This window comes from Lonchura striata, chromosome 5, assembly GCF_050655825.1.
Source record: "Lonchura striata isolate lonStrDom1 chromosome 5, ASM5065582v1, whole genome shotgun sequence".
Taxonomy (NCBI): Eukaryota; Metazoa; Chordata; class Aves; order Passeriformes; family Estrildidae; genus Lonchura; species Lonchura striata.
This window is the reverse complement of record NC_140707.1, coordinates 42,408,426-42,424,450: the sequence shown is the minus strand read 5'-3', so window position 1 is coordinate 42,424,450 and position 16,025 is coordinate 42,408,426. Positions and strand designations below refer to the sequence as shown.

The 16,025-nt window shown below is 35.7% G+C and overlaps 2 protein-coding genes across 3 annotated transcripts in view; one reads left to right on the top strand and one right to left on the bottom strand.

Moving 5' to 3' along the window:
* CHRM5 (cholinergic receptor muscarinic 5) overlaps positions 1-16,025 on the top strand; it is a 47,391-nt gene that overhangs the window by 12,677 nt on the left and 18,689 nt on the right. The gene's annotated exons all lie outside the window — the stretch shown is intronic.
* The window catches only part of AVEN (apoptosis and caspase activation inhibitor), an 83,870-nt gene that overhangs the window by 58,847 nt on the left and 8,998 nt on the right, over positions 1-16,025 (bottom strand). For both annotated transcript variants that reach the window (XM_085580370.1, XM_021539239.4), the window contains exon 2: positions 5,887-6,067. In XM_085580370.1, the coding sequence (XP_085436496.1) occupies positions 5,887-6,067 (181 nt within the window). The remainder of the gene's footprint in view (positions 1-5,886; positions 6,068-16,025) is intronic.

The following is a 16,025-nucleotide window of genomic DNA, read 5'->3' as shown; positions in this document are numbered from 1 at the left end:
AAATCATGGAGTCACATTACACTTCCACATTTCAATCATAGTTTTGGTTATATTTTAGATAAAACTTAAGAGGGAAAAAGGCACAGATATGAAAGTATATATAATGAACACAGACTACCTATTACAGGAAAACACATTTACCAAGAAAATGTAATTAATACTTAAAATTTGGCATGTCTTATTTTTAGTTCAGACAAAAAAAAAAGACAGCTTGGCTTTTCTGATTAGGAAAAAAAAAGATACATTTCTGTAATGTTAGGAACAGTTTAGGAAGAAGCACTGAGCAGATGGAGAACCAGCTTTCACTGATGCCGAGTCCTGTGATTTCAATACAAATCTTTATTGTGGAAGGTTTTTTCTGTTTGTTTGGGAGAAGAAAAGGAGTACATAAGAGACTATTTTTTTTTTAAATTTCAGCTACCTACAGGTACATAAGCCAAAAGAAGTATCTCTTAGGTCTAATAACAAGTCCAAAGTTGCAGACTGCCCTGCCTCAAATAAAACATGTGCAAGTGGAAATGATACCACTTGGATATGAACCCTCCACAGATGGGAAATGTTATCTACCAGAGGACCATCAAAAAGGAAATGAAAGTTCTGATGTGCTGAAATGGGGCTAGAAGGAAAAGTAGGATAGGAGAGCATGTCTTGGAAACTCAGAGAATGTTTAGAGAATGAGGTAGTGAAAAACAGAGAACATAAAGAAAGATGCAAGTAAAGCACATGCCCTACCTATTTATGTCAGGAGCACACAAACTAGCAGTATTTACCTGACCTGTTACCAACCTTTAGTGCAACAGTGCAATGACATTTCAAGATCAGTAACCAGGCACCTGTATCTTAAAGCTGATAAGTGACAATAAGTAACCAATATTTCTATGTTCCACACTGAGGTCATGTCCCTTGGGGAACAATAGGAATATGGAAGTTTTGTATGAGTTGAACTTGGCCAATTTCTGGCCAAGAAGTAGCTGAGGTGTCAAGCAAGAACCACTGAAAAATGGGACTCTGATACATAAAGTAATCCAAATCACCAACGATTTCTGTAAAGAAACCCAATTTTCAGCTATTCTCTATAATTTTAAAACTCAAAGGATTCTTTTTTAGTACTTGAACTATTCCCTGCTATTGCCATTATTTTTGCTTGAGCACAATTACCATTAAAAAAAGAAAACTTATTTACTCTTCACTCAATTTTTTTCTTTTTTCAAAAAACTTGGAAAACTCTCTACTTGAAATAGAAGAGTTACAGGAAAACCTACTTTTAATGCAAGCCTTGTTTCACAAGTTTATCTGTTTAGGTTTTTCAAGATGGCCAAAGGCCTATTGTGTACTTCGAATTCTCAAGCATGTACTGACCATGCAAATGAAAAAAATGCAGCAATGTATTGCAAGAGACATATCAAAATTAAACAAAGACCCAAAAGAAAGAGGTTAAAAAAACAGAGCAAGTGTTTAGAGAAGGGAATGTAACCATCACCTCAAAATTCTTATACCTACGTTCATTACTATTATGCTCCAGTGATTGTTCTTTTGATTTTTCTTCTACATTTTATATTGTATCTAACTGTTGGGTACCCACAGAAATTATATGTATTATTATTATAAATTATATGTATTATTATAATATCAAAACCATTCTCCCAGTTTTATTTGAACTGCACAGTATTTTTCCACCTTAATCTTTAATACACCAGAATTATTCAGCCATGATCTAAAAAACTAAAGGTGAAAAAATTCATGTCCAAAATGATATTTTTTCATCTTGATAATCATCATCTTACAATCCAAGTATCGTTACTGAGGCATGTATGTTAGCAATTTTTGGCTGGTTTACTGCTAATGCCTACCACATGTAAAGAAAATTAATCAAGTGCCTGGATACATTTTGATCAGCCCTATAATGGTATTTTTAAAATACATTCTTAAAGAATCTATTCACCACTAAAAATCTGATGAACAACTTAAGTTTACTTTCGGTGACTTGACCCTAATCTGTCAAATAATGAGGGCAGCTCTTCAAACATTTCAAACATTGCAAAGTAAGGTTATCCTATCACTTCCACTTCTTTTGCTCTTTATGCTTCAACAGCATTTTTACAAAATTGATTCAAGGCCCATTCCCTGAAGGCTTGACAATGGGACTTGTATTTTATATCAGCTAGACAAAAGCGACACAGAAAAGTTTGCTATATTCAAGATAATTAAAAATAAATAAATTTTTAAAAGCTGAAAAATAGAAACACACTTAAAAACTTAAGCTGAACCCAGTCACCTATTTTACACAGAAATATAATAAGCCCTAACAAAAAAGTTCCATCAGGCCAGTGACATCAACTGTTACCAAAGACACCTGGCAGTTCTTATGACTATTTTCAGCTGCCTTTTTAACTATTCAGTATGAAATTTTCATGATCTATTGTCTGCTTCAGGTGGCTTTTCCTTATCCTCCCCTTACCAGCACTGTGTAAAGGAAGCCAGAGAATGACAAACATTCTTGTGTGAAAGCACTTGAGAAACTGTAACCACTTTCCTGCCCTGAATCAGTAACTTCAAGTCAGACTGCACAATGACTTTGCATGAAAGAGGTACGCTCTGCGCATTTTGTGAAAAATCTGACCTGACTTAGCCACTACAAGCTGCTAGAAATCTGAGTTTGTACCTAATTTTTACAAGATCTGCTGAAGCTTAACAACCAGTCACCACACTACCTCCTCACTGGTCTTCTGCATGCCATCCCAATGTGCAAGGCAACTGAATTAAGTTTCCCCCTACTTTCAGTTTTGAGTGAGAGTCAGATTTTCCACTGTAGGAGAAGTCTGTGTCTAACAGGCTTTAGGTAGAACCCTGACCACAAATTGTCACCCTGCATATTTTGCAGCCTCACCTATGGTGATATCCCTAACACAGTTGAAAACAAGGGTCTGTCACTTCATATTGCTGGGAAATTTGAGAAGAATTTTGGGGATACTGACAGAGAATGTGGAGAGAAAATGGAAAAACCAGTTTATGATGGAGACTAGAACTGGATGCTTGAAAGAATAAGCTGGGATTGACTATACAAGGAAAGAAACTAAGAAGAACATAACAAGATGTGGTAGTGAATGAAACCAAATGAGCAATGCCAAGCACAACAACTAAGACTTAGGGATCACCAGGACTGGAAAGAATGAGGGACAGATATCAGATATTCTGCGTCTGACAGAATTTGAAAGAATTGGATTTTAGTAAGTATATATGGAAAGGGGCTGGCTCACAACAAAAGACTGAAAAAAGATCCACCAACAGGAATCAGAAACACAAACAAGAGGAAAAAAACAGAAAGAAGGAAGAGTAAGAAAAAATAGTAGGCAGGCAAGGGCTGACAGCAGAGAAAGAACATGCCATCAAGAGACGGTCTGGGACTGATCAGACCTAAAAAGACAGAGTCAGTGCCACTCTAGAGATTAGCATGAGGCATAGAAAGTTGGAACTATTAAAAAAATCCTAGAAACATGGTGTTTGTAGATACTTGCAGAGAATATAAATCTTCAGGATATTTTGTGTTACGACTTTCAATAACTTCTGAAGACAAACTCCTTTCTCCTCCTCAGACTTCCACTTTCCACTGTCCTCTGCTAACAATAAAATGTAGCATAATAACGCATAATTTTGTTCCTTTCTTAATTCAAGCAACAGTAATATTTACATTTAAAAATTACATTTAAAATTAGATTTTAAAATTATATTTAAAATTTCTAATTCTTATTATCAACATGACACCCATATCACATAATCTCATTTTGCTATGATTAGGTTGATTTTAACTAAAGAATTACACACAGACGCACTTATACAAATAATTACCAAGACTTTTAATTTCTCAGACATCAGCAATTCCTCCATTTAACCTTGTCACCAGCATTAATTCTGTCTTTATTACATTATCCCAAATTATTTTTTTATGCTATCTCATTCAATTAACAGCATATTTTGTGGGATAAGTTTTATCTTGAAGGATGACACTCTCTTTAAGACCCTGCATTCAATATTGCAGAACCTGTTACATAGGACAACAGGTTTTTAATCTGAGCTTTTGCCAAAGAATTCTTATTAATGGCTGTATTAATTACATAATTGTGTATTAATAGTAAATCACAAAATTTTAAGACTTTTTGAACATTTTGTATTAATGAAAAAAAAGGAAATTTAACTCCATTCCCTCTCCTGTACTCCCTGTTTGTTGCAATTAAATTGGATTCATTTTGCATCTTCAGAATGCTGAGCAGCAATATACTAACAGCAGTTTTCAAATAAAGCAGATGTGTGAGCTTCTTCTCAGACCACTACAAATAAATTACTGTATTCCCAGCTTTCACACATCAGCCAAAGAAACTAGAGAACACTGCTGACACAAACTGCTTTTTTATGTCACTCAAGAAATTTGCATTATTGTTCAGAAGGTACGTTTTTATTCCTCCAAAAGAGGAAGTTTCTGCAGTTTCTTACTGATTTATTTCACTCTAGAGAACAGTAACAATATATCCTAAAATAAAGCACTCTCTAAATCAAAGATTTAGAATTAAGAAATAGGATGAATATATGAATACTACCTTTCAATATTATAATTTGAGGCATTAAGAGAATCTAAAGAGCAAAATAAATGGGGTGGTAATAAATGTGTTGAAGTATAACTCATGAAAAATACAAATTAGAAGAGCTAAAGCATATTTTGTTATATCCTCAGCTCAAAAGTACTATTCTTCAGAACATTTTAAAGACATTCTGAAGGTTAACTATTGAGTTACTGACATTATTAAAAAGCTGAACCATGGAGACATAGCAGCTAAGGACAGGTCACTTGATTTAAAAAGTTTTGAATTACTTTATCTTCTTTGCTCTCCAGACTCTGTTAGATACACATTTCTGAGATCCATACTATGTGCCTTGACTCCAGCATTGTTTGCTATGCAACACAAGACTCAGAGAAGTCAATACACATTTCATGATTCTGTGATTAAAACCTGATAGCTTAGGCCCAACTTTACAATGTTCATGTGAAACAGAACTTCAGAAATTGGTTCTTGCACAAAGAAACAAATCTCTGTTCTTTGTTTATTTAGTGTAGCTAATTTCTAACTTACCCTACCAAGCTGTGACTGAAAAATCCAATTATTTAGATTTGAGAGATTGCAGAATTTCCAAGGTACTACAAAAACTGCTATAATATGTTGTTTGCAGCTTTTTACTGAATGGTATTCCAACACAATGGCACATCAAGAGTTTCTGAAATAATTTTAGGTAACTGTTTTTAGTGTAACAACCCTATAGTATAAATGTATGGCTGAATAACCCCAGGATCTAGCAAAGAATGTCCCTCCACCTCCTCCTTTATTATCTCCTCTGAACAGAGGAAAACAACTGGCTGTTATTTTCAAGAAGAGCAACACTTGCTATTCATGCACACATCTCTACAGTACTGAGCACAAATCTCTGTTGAAACAAACAAGGGCAAGCAGCTGCATGATGGTTTGTTGGGCTTAGTCATACCAGTAAACTTTTTTTGTTTCCTGGAAAGCAACCCAATCACCAAGATCAGCAGGAATAAGCTCAATGTTACTGGATGCTGCACACACTCGGACCCATCTTTTCACCAGAAGTCTATAAATGCACTAGCCAGCATCCCTCTCTTACTCCCCATCTGTCACAGCTCAGTGCAGCCTGTATGCTATGAGGCTGCACCCATGGAGACTTTCAACACTCTTAAATACATAAATGGCAGACTTCCTGAGGCAGATAGGAATGGTATTCTAGGGTGGAGTTTCATCATCAAGGACAACAGCCAGAAAAGGAATCATCTCTCAAAATGAAAAACAAAAAAACCCCTACGGATTGCAAAATGCTTACCTGCTGAGCTAAGCAAAACACTGAAGTCTGATCCTCTCTGTGACTCCCCAGCTTCACTCTGTCCCTCTTTTTCTGTATCCTCATAGCGGCTCCAGTTAGAAAATACCTTTCTTCTTGAATAATATCTCACGTCTTCCTTCTCTTCTTCATGTCGTGATTCAGTATCATCATCCTCCTCTACCTGTGATATTTAATGGACAGTTAAGCCATTGCAACTTAACAGCATTTTGTTTTGTATTTAAACAATCATTTATACAAACAATACCAACCACAGAAATAAAATCCAGGAAGACAAATCCAACTAGATCCCCACATACATTTTAGGTGGTATGATCTTTGTGAACTGTTTGTAATTCATCAAGAATGTAACTAAAAGCACTGAGTAAAGCTTCAGTTCCTACAGGGGATCAAGCAGTGACATTAAAAAACTTTGCAGTGAAACTTCAGAAAATAGTTTGCTTCTACCATCTCACAAGACAGCTACCAAGTAACAACCCCAGAAACACACAACTTAATCACTTTTCTCTTAGCTGCCTATTCAGCTACACCATATGATACTAACATTGTCACCTCACCTTACTGAAAATTAGTCTTAACTGGTACAGAGCAAACATCTGTCCTATGTGCAATGAAATAAACTACCCTCTTGCCACATTGTCAAATAACAAAAGATACAAGCTGAAACAAATTCTAGAAGCCAACTCAGATATAACCTTTAAAAAGTATTACTCACATAAGGAGAAAAACATAGGCCTTTAAATAGTATTAAACTATCTCCATGTTACTGCTCAGTGTTCTAACACAACATGATATCACAGGAGGTATAGCATCTATCTGCTGTGCCTCAGTTCCAGATAGTAATGCAGCACCATTTGCACATTTCATTAAAATTTTCGAAGTGTGGAAAGCATGCAAAAACCCAGCTGAACAAAACCAGGAAACCTTCAGACTATTTTGCATATCACCATATCAGAAAAAAAATGTGTGCAGTATTCCACCTAAACACTAAAGCACTCAACAGTGAAAGGGCCACGCTCCCATGCAGAGGAACTTGCATAATTTGTGGTCTTCTGCCAAGCAATGCATTTTTATCCTTTATGAGAACCTGTGACTTTTTCTTCTAAAGGAAAGCAAAGTGCATAGCACAAATTACCACAATCTGCAGTCTAACAGAGCAAAAAACACTAATTTTACATAGCAGGTTGGGGACAGTATAGTATTGAGAAAATATAAGAAAGTGGGCTTTTTGTTTGACTTCTCTTATGGATGAGAACACGTTGATGCATGTGGTTCAGGTATGAAGGTGTTTCAATGAAGTAAACATTGTTCTGAACAAATAATTTCCCCTGGGGTCATCCTTCTTCACTTCCCTGGAACCCAGAGTGGTTTAGATCAAAGTACACAATGAAGAAAGTGCAACAGTGACCTCTTGCATCCCACTTCAGTTACTCAACCACTATTCACTGTAAGTGCAATCAGTCCTGGCATGTTAAGTACACGTGTCCAAGCACTCAACAATAACTGTTGAGCTCAAAGCCCTTTAACAAAACAAAACTCAAAGTGGTTTGAAAGTCAGGGCTTCCATTAAGATTTGCTAAAACTGTACTTATTACCCTTAGGAAGCCATAGGAGCTAGAGCTTATAGCCTTCTTCCTGTTCAATTCTTGTTACACTGCAGGAAAAATTTATCTCTTCATCTTTGTCAGTACTTAGAATATTCTACAGTAACAGAAACATCAGATCTTCAGCCTACCTTTTTTGGGCCAACTGCAGTTCCCTATCATGTAGGTATCACACATTATTAGACTTCCTTTCTTATTTATTTTGTAGCACTTCTCCCAGTTCTCTTCCCAATATGTCACCTTACAGTATGTAAACCTAATCTGAGCTTTTTTGTTAATCTCTTAGAAAGAGCATAGCTATTTGTCTTCTTCACTTCCTTCCCAAATTATCTTTAGAAACTCTTCAAAATTATATTGATCAAGTGCTACTTTGCCACTTTGTTACTTAATCTCTGTATTACTGTTTTGAATATTACGGCTAAAACATATTCACATTTCCTTATCTTTTCCACTCTTTGTTAGGGACACTCACCTACAATACCCCAGACATCATATATACCCACTCACAGTCATAAACAGTCACTGCCATATGGGGACCCCACGCATATTCATGGACACTTATAACCACTGCCTGTTCCCTACATTTTCTGCTCTCACAACAAGCAACAGCACACACCAGTTCCTTGAATAAACTTCTGTCTTGATTGTCTCTTCCCTTCATGGAAACTGCTGTACAGCTATGGTCAAGTGCAAAGATATTAAACCTTATCTAGGAGTCTCAATCCCATTTTCTCTTCTCATCAGGGTAAAAGGCTAGCAAGACAAAATGAAAATATTCTCTGCATCATGAATGAGCACATATCTTTTTTCTCATTTATATTTAAAATACTAAGGTGTATGTGCAGACACAATTTATCTTTTGGTCCTCATCCTAACTTCGGCAGCATCTGTTAAGACCAAATTTTCACAGAAGGAGCTTCTAAGTCGAAGAGTCTAAAAAGGTATATAATTAAGCAACAAAGCCATTCATGATCTCTACACCTTAAATTGTTTCACAGAATAGAAGTCTGCATATGTAGGCTTGTGTGAATGTAAATTAGTAAGGAAGCTTGGCTGATACTGACTTCTTACTGGTTCCTCTGGGCAGACACAAGTGGAAATGTTAAAGACTGTTACTCTCTAATGTTAGAGACACTCATTCTTTAATGACTTAAATTGCTCTTGGAAAGTCGTACTTGCTTTTAATTTCATGGTTCAAATTTATTGGTAGAATAACCAAACAAGAGCAATGGGATTACACTATGAATTATCTTAGTACATTACAGATACAACACAATCTCAAAAAGAATTCCTTTTTTAACAAGAGCACTCATTAAATGTGCTTTATTTACATTTAAATCCAAAAAGGTACAGCAGAATCCCCTGACAACTTATTTTATATATAACTATGATTGATAGGCTAATACCTCATGATAGTTATATATAGCATAAAAATCTTCAAAAATGTTCTTATTTTATACATTTAACTAATTAAGACCCCTATATATATCTATCTAGATATATATCCCGCTTTTTGTAAGCAATTACTTGATAAAGGAATGCATCATCTGGTTTATTGTGGTCGAAATTTAACAGACTCTCTAAATAATGAACTGCACGGTATACTAAAGAAAAACAGATGATATTCAGAACTATGGCAAATGCAAGCAGAATTTGCTATTCAGACGGACCAAACCCCACCTCTTAAAATATTCTTTGTACTCTAAAGTTTTAACGTGATCAAGCAGCAGGGCTACAAAGTGTCCTGCATTTTTCTCACAAATCACTATTAACATTTCCACAAGCTAAAGCCATATTCTGTACAAATCTTATGCCTCACTGAATTGAAATGAGAACTTCTATTAGGAGCTAAATCTCTCCCTTAGATTCACTGAGACAGGGAAAAAAGAAAAAGCCTCACAGGCAAACAGCTTGTTTGTAACTACTGATCTAAATGGCAGACCACCTTCTCTTTCAAAGACTAGAAAAGAATCCATAAATCCTGATGCTTACTCTTCACTGCCCACTCAGAAGTATCTCTATGACCTGCTAGTATATGACTGGTGCATGGTCCTTCAAATGAGAGCCTTAGAGGGGCAAAATGAACCAATCTAATACACTCTGCTCAAATTTCATACTGCAGCTTTCAGAGACCTAGTTTGAAAACTGTTGACTTGTAGATAAATTAAACCTAATAACCATGCACTGTAGCTTAGCAAGACTTTGTTCTAGGCAAAGCCTTCCAAGTAATTATTTATTTCAGAAAGTGCATATTTGAGTGTGTTGTTCATTACAGACAGGATTTTCCAAACTACAAAGCCACTAGCTAAAATTTCACTCTACTGATTTAGATTAGAACTCCAAACTGAAGGATACTTGATGGGGTATGTTGTGAGAACAGCATCATAAATTCAATACTCATTCTGCACAAACTGGAAAATTTGGTAGAGTATCAACAGGTTGCATTAACTGCAGAAGTAGCCCTTTGCCTCTCTTCCCCAAGGCTGTCCCATGCTGTGAACAAAGAGTCTGTAGGAAGTTTGTCCAGCTGTTGTCTATAGATAATGAGACTTTTGATTTTCTAAACTTGCCAAGCTAATATATTTCCACCAACAGAAATTCAACCATATTTTTCCTTTAATTCAATGGAAATGATTTTATGATAGTTACTGGCAACTGTGTAAACCCATCAAGCAATTTATATAAAATTATCACACGGACCTGCATAAAACCTGGCAGCCCTTCTATCTTCAAATTTAAGTTTAAAAAGATGATTTTTTGTCTTACGAACAACAGTCAAAAATATGAGTGCAAACACAAAATAGGAGCTTTTGTCTTGACAAAAATAAAAGACTTCAAGAAAACCTTACAAAGTACATTGCCAGAAAGGTTACAGCATTTTCAGTAAGATTAGTGATTATTCCCGTGTATAGGCTGTACTTGGCAAAAACCAGAAGATTTATATATTGCATACATATGGATCCACATATGTGAATGTTGCATGTCTTATTCCAAAATCAAGTTACACTTTGTATTCTGAAGCAGTAAAGGAAATTTTCTGGAGAAAGACAATTGTTTTTACCAAATCTGCTGCTCTTAAAAAGAAGTTTCCTAAACTGCATTAGAGACTTACAATATCCTGAAACTGTTTCAATTCTTATGTGTTAATGTCACAGTATTATAGAGTAATCCAAACTGAAAGGGATTGCAAGAGGTCATCTTGTCCAACTGCCTACTCAAAAGAAGGTCAAAACTGAACTCAGACCATGTGGGTTGGGGCTTTGTCTACTCAGGGCTTGAAAACGTCCAACAGTCTATTTAATCCTTAGTATTTCATTTTGCTATTTTATTCCAGCACTTCTAAAATCGAGAAAGCAGTTGTATTAACAGCTTTAACAAGAGCTTATAAAGAACACACATGAGGAGTTTTGTAACATCAAGAAAGCAAAATTTATTGAGGGGAAATATTCACCTCAACATTTAAATAAGTGGCGCTTTAAAGGATATTGCTATTTTACTAGTCTTCCTGAGGCAATGGGTAAGAGAGCCTCTCTCAATAAACGTATCTGTTATAAACTTCTACATATTGAAAAGCTTTGTAGTTTTCCAATTGTATCAATGATGAAGTAAAAGCACAAGAAATTATGTAAAAAGCTCTGTCAAAGCATCCATCTGCAGAACAGAGAAAAATTTGATTCTAACTCACAGAGTTTATTTCATAAACTTGGAACAAAGTCTGCTCAAAAGAGCAAGGTTTACAGAAGACCTTAGTTATATTGACAAGTCTAATGTTTATTCAACAACCCCTACATGTACACAGCTTTAGAACAAAGCCAACAAAAATCCAGCAACTGCACCAAGATCAAAAAGAACAAGAAGCAGCTTCAGGGTTTCTCGTGCAAGGAGAAGTACAGGACAAACTTTCTCAACAGATCTATTCTTTTGCCACAATGAAAATAGAAAAAAATAAACAAACAAACCCCATAAAAAAACCTCTCAAAAGATGTCTGCTCTGCTATATTACACATGAAAGGAAATCTCCAAAGTTTACATTTTAATAACAACAAAACTGTCGCCTAACTTTAAATTCAAAAATATTTGATAAGAGATAATAACAAGTTAGAAGTTCAGGGCTTTTCAAAATGCTTCTGTTTTGTAAAAAAACAAGCACACAGGAGAAAAACATTCCTTTTCTATGTATTTCAAAACATAGAAATAGCTTAGTGATATTCACCCACACGGTTCTATTTTCAATTGTCACAGCATTAAAGAAGAAAAAAATCTGAAAGACACCAAACACAACAGGATTGTTTGAAATGGTATCCCTAAACTGATGGAAACTTAATCAATAGTTTCCTTCTCTCTTTTACTTCTAACCTTCAGTCAGGTTCAGTTCTTTGTCAGTTCACAGCAGAGTCAGACAAGCATAAATAATGGTTAGATAGGCTGGAAGCATGCCATGAAACATGGGGACCAGGAAGCAGGTCCTTTCTTCATATCTGGCATCAGTTATCAGCTAGACTGACTAAGTGTACTCATAAGCCACATGCTTGGGTTTAATTTCCTGCAATGTTAAACTCATTTTCTAAAGTAAATTTTGTTTTCTCTTCCCATTAAAGACTTACAGATTCCCCACTACTAGTCCTACTAACACACTACATGTGGACACAGAGATGTCCTTTGTCAAAGTTATACAGTTTTAAAAATATCTTTTGCTACAAATATTTGTGTTGGTTTTAAAGTTATTCAGATGTGTAGGACATAATTTTACAGGTTCTATATACAAGTACTGGCATTCAGTTCACAGTGGGAAATTCTATCCTGATTTTAAATTAAACCTGCCAACATCTGTCACTTTTTCAGATCAACCATCACACAATAATAGCTTATTCCAAGCAAATAAGTATTTACATAATGAAAATTAAAGCCACAAAAGGAGACACTCTACCAACTTGAAGCCCTATAAAGATCCTGTATATTAAATTCTAGACAATAGCATTTTGTTTTCCTCACCCCTTTCATTATATCTACCACATTGTCAGTAGCATAGCTGCTACATTTTCATCTTTCATTATTAACATATTGCCATTTCATAAATATAATTTCACATGCTACCAAAAAACCTCACATCTCTATTACCCCTCTAACAACAAACTAGCAGACCTTGCCGTTATGCATTTTTAAATTGAATTGCATTATTACATTTATGGCATGGCATATTGAAAAACTTGAGTTACAAATAGCCTGGTTCGACAATATTTGCAGTAAGGGGAGTAAAAAAGGGGTACTTCTTAGGACCAACAGAGAGTCACACAGTAAATCGATGAACAGGAAGCTATTAAAAAGAAACTAAGGATAAAAAGCAGTTTGTCTGATGTGCAAAGAAAATACATAATTATAACCCAGAATGCAAAATCCCAGATCAAGAAACAAACAAGATCGCTATATTGAATTACACCAATTACAGAAATAATCTAGTCATGCTAAACAAAATAACCATGTATTACAGCAATCCTACATCAAAAAGATGCTATCCTCAACTCACAGACTTTTAAACAGCATTTCTGAGACCAATGCTACAATGAATTTCTTTCTTTATATAGTGGAAAACCAGAAAATATGCAGAGAGTACTAACTCCCCACTTGACAGATATCAAAACCCTTCTTCCTTGTGTTTTAAATTACATGACAAATGTATAGACTGATCCATTTTTTAGCTATCTGCAAACCAGCCAACTCAGTGATACAAGGAAAGGAGAAATTAGCGAAATAGTAATAGATAGTAATTCATCAAGGATATGAATTTAAGAGACTGTAACCCCTGCCTCACAGTCAAGGCAGGATCTCCCTGGCAGAAATACCCAAGTAGTAAAGAAAAGGCAGCTACTTCCACCCTCCATTATCAACTTGCCTCACACAAGTCAGTAGCACCCTTCCTAGAACAAACTCAGCTGCAAAAGGACTGATCATCTGGAGTTCTCTCAGGCACTGTGCAAGGTGTTGTCCCATAATGTAGTGAATTATGGCCAAATGTCTGATTTGTGGTAGGTTTGCCTTGGAAAGTGACAGACTTGTGTTGAATCCCCATGCACTGTGTTGAAGACACAGCTGTATTATGCACAATGTGTCTCTACAACGCTGCCCCCAAACAAAAGGCAGCTACACACTGCACACACCATTTTCAAGCTCTTTCACTAGGATAGCTCAAAGATGGTAAAGGCAGTAGTATCCCAGAGCATGTTCTCCAACTTCTACACCATAGTCAGAGAATTAATAAGTGTGTTTGGGGACTGTGTCTATACATCAATGACAAAAGGTGTAGAGACATCACACTGTCTTGACTCAGGTAAGTCAGAAGCAGAATTATTTATCAGCAAAGTGTGGCATGCACTTGGCCTCAAAGCAGTGCATTTTGGACAGAAACAACATTTTCTCCAGCAAAAATAGTTCTGCTTGTCCCGAAATGAACTGAGAATAGATGGGGACTGCCAGAGGGGAGTGCCAAAACAAAGCACCTAAAAGAGATGTGTGAATAAATACAATTCATGTTTCTTCAGCTACTGCACAACAACAGCATTTTATCCAGAAAATACAAATACATTCAATTCGCATTTCTGCACAAAGGCATCCCAACTTGCATTTCTCCATGAGAATACAGTGGTTCTCCCACACTGGAGCAGGAGATCTAGCATCTTTTCTCATCCAGTTTCTACTTTGTACAGCACCTGGACACTCCCCATAGGAGAACTCAAGCAGCTGCTGGCCTATGTGACCTGCAGATGCACAATCACCACACACATTAGAAAAAAAGAAAAAAAAAAAAAAGACCAAGAATGTAACACTTAATGTGAGTCTTTAATTCCTACTCTCCTTATGACAATATCACATTTGTACATAAAGAGCCTGAAAAAAAATTGAGGGAAATTCAGGAAAATTGAGGGAATTTTAGGAAATTCAGATTAAAATTATTTCAAGTTCATTGGTAGGTCAGTTATCTAAGAAGTGAAAAAAAGCCTGACTACACTTTGTATTGGAAACTGGGAAGAAAACAGATCACAGATTGAACTTTCTTCCACATCCTCAAATCCTTCACCTCAGTAGTCATTGCAGACTGAAACTTTTTCATCCTCTAATCTCTGTATCCAAGACCGGCTCTGTATCCCTTCTCTGCCTTTTTACCAGAGAACACCAGTGCTAATGGCTCTGTAACCTTACCCACAACTGTTTCTAATGTAAAGTGGTACACACAAGGATTTTGCTATACATTTTGAAAGAGATGAAACTGTACATTGCCTTATTAAGAGAGTTTTCTTTCTGCATCATAACCAGTATTTTCTGGGGCTAACAAAGAATACAATAAGGCAAGAAAATAAACAAATACTGATAAGGTCATCAGTCTCTTTTGCTGTCTCACTGAAAATAATTAAACGACTTTTCATTATACTTCCTCCTTCAGGGTTTCATGTAATTTAAATAAGATTTTTTCCCCTTTCAATTATTCAACAGAAAGCAAGCATTTGTAACAGTCATTTAATTGCAACTCTTGGCAGCTCGCTTAAACAAGTCAGTATAGATACTTGCAAATCCTTTTTATATTTATGCACTTTTTCCAGACCACACTTGATAAGGTTCAAAGACAAAACAAAAATCTTGATATATAATATTTTGTGTATTGCACTTTCTGATTTGTCAACAGTATTACTAAGATCAAATTGTATTGTTAAGTATTCAATCTATTCCATCATTACAGTGACACACACCAGAGTAAGCTAAAAATTATTTCTACAAAAGTATTAATGGAGACAAGGTGACACATAAGTTTGTATGGTCACAATCTTTTCACATTGACATAGTGACCTATTGATGCATTTGTAGTGAGCCTTCAGTGATTTTTCAGTGTTGCCTTTCAGAAATAGAAACAATTTACTTTCTTATTGTTCACCTAGGTATCAGAGCTCTTCAAGTACAGATTCAAGTTTTGACTATAAACATTTTTTTAAACTCGAGGGAAAAAGAAAAATGCTAAAGCTTTTTTGGTTTTTTTCTCCACCTTTAGACTGAGGAAGGAAGAGCCATGACTCAAAGGTTCTTTCTTGAAAAGAAAAAAAAAAATATCTCTACAAAGAGTAATCCTCTTCACTAGTTTGCTCTATTGGTGACCTTTAGAGAGATCTACCAAAGCTGACGAGAAGCTTAATTAGCAGAAAGGGCAGCTGAGAGAACAGGTAGCACAAAGAAAAAGCTTCTAGTCTTTATTGTACAGGACGAGAATTTTTGAAAGAGGGATGAAATACTAGGACCAGTTCATAAATGTTGGATACTGGAACTCAGCACTCTGAGTTAGCTAAAGATAGAATTAGACAAGAGAGATAGCAGATTCTGAAACCAATGTTTTGCCTAAAAGGAATGATGCTACAGTTAAAGGCAAAAACATCTCATCAAGTAGACAAGAAAGAGACTTGTTCTTGAAGTTTCTACATGCAATTGCTACTGCTTCAACAGTCACAAAGTATGGTTCTAGTAACTTTCTTAATAACT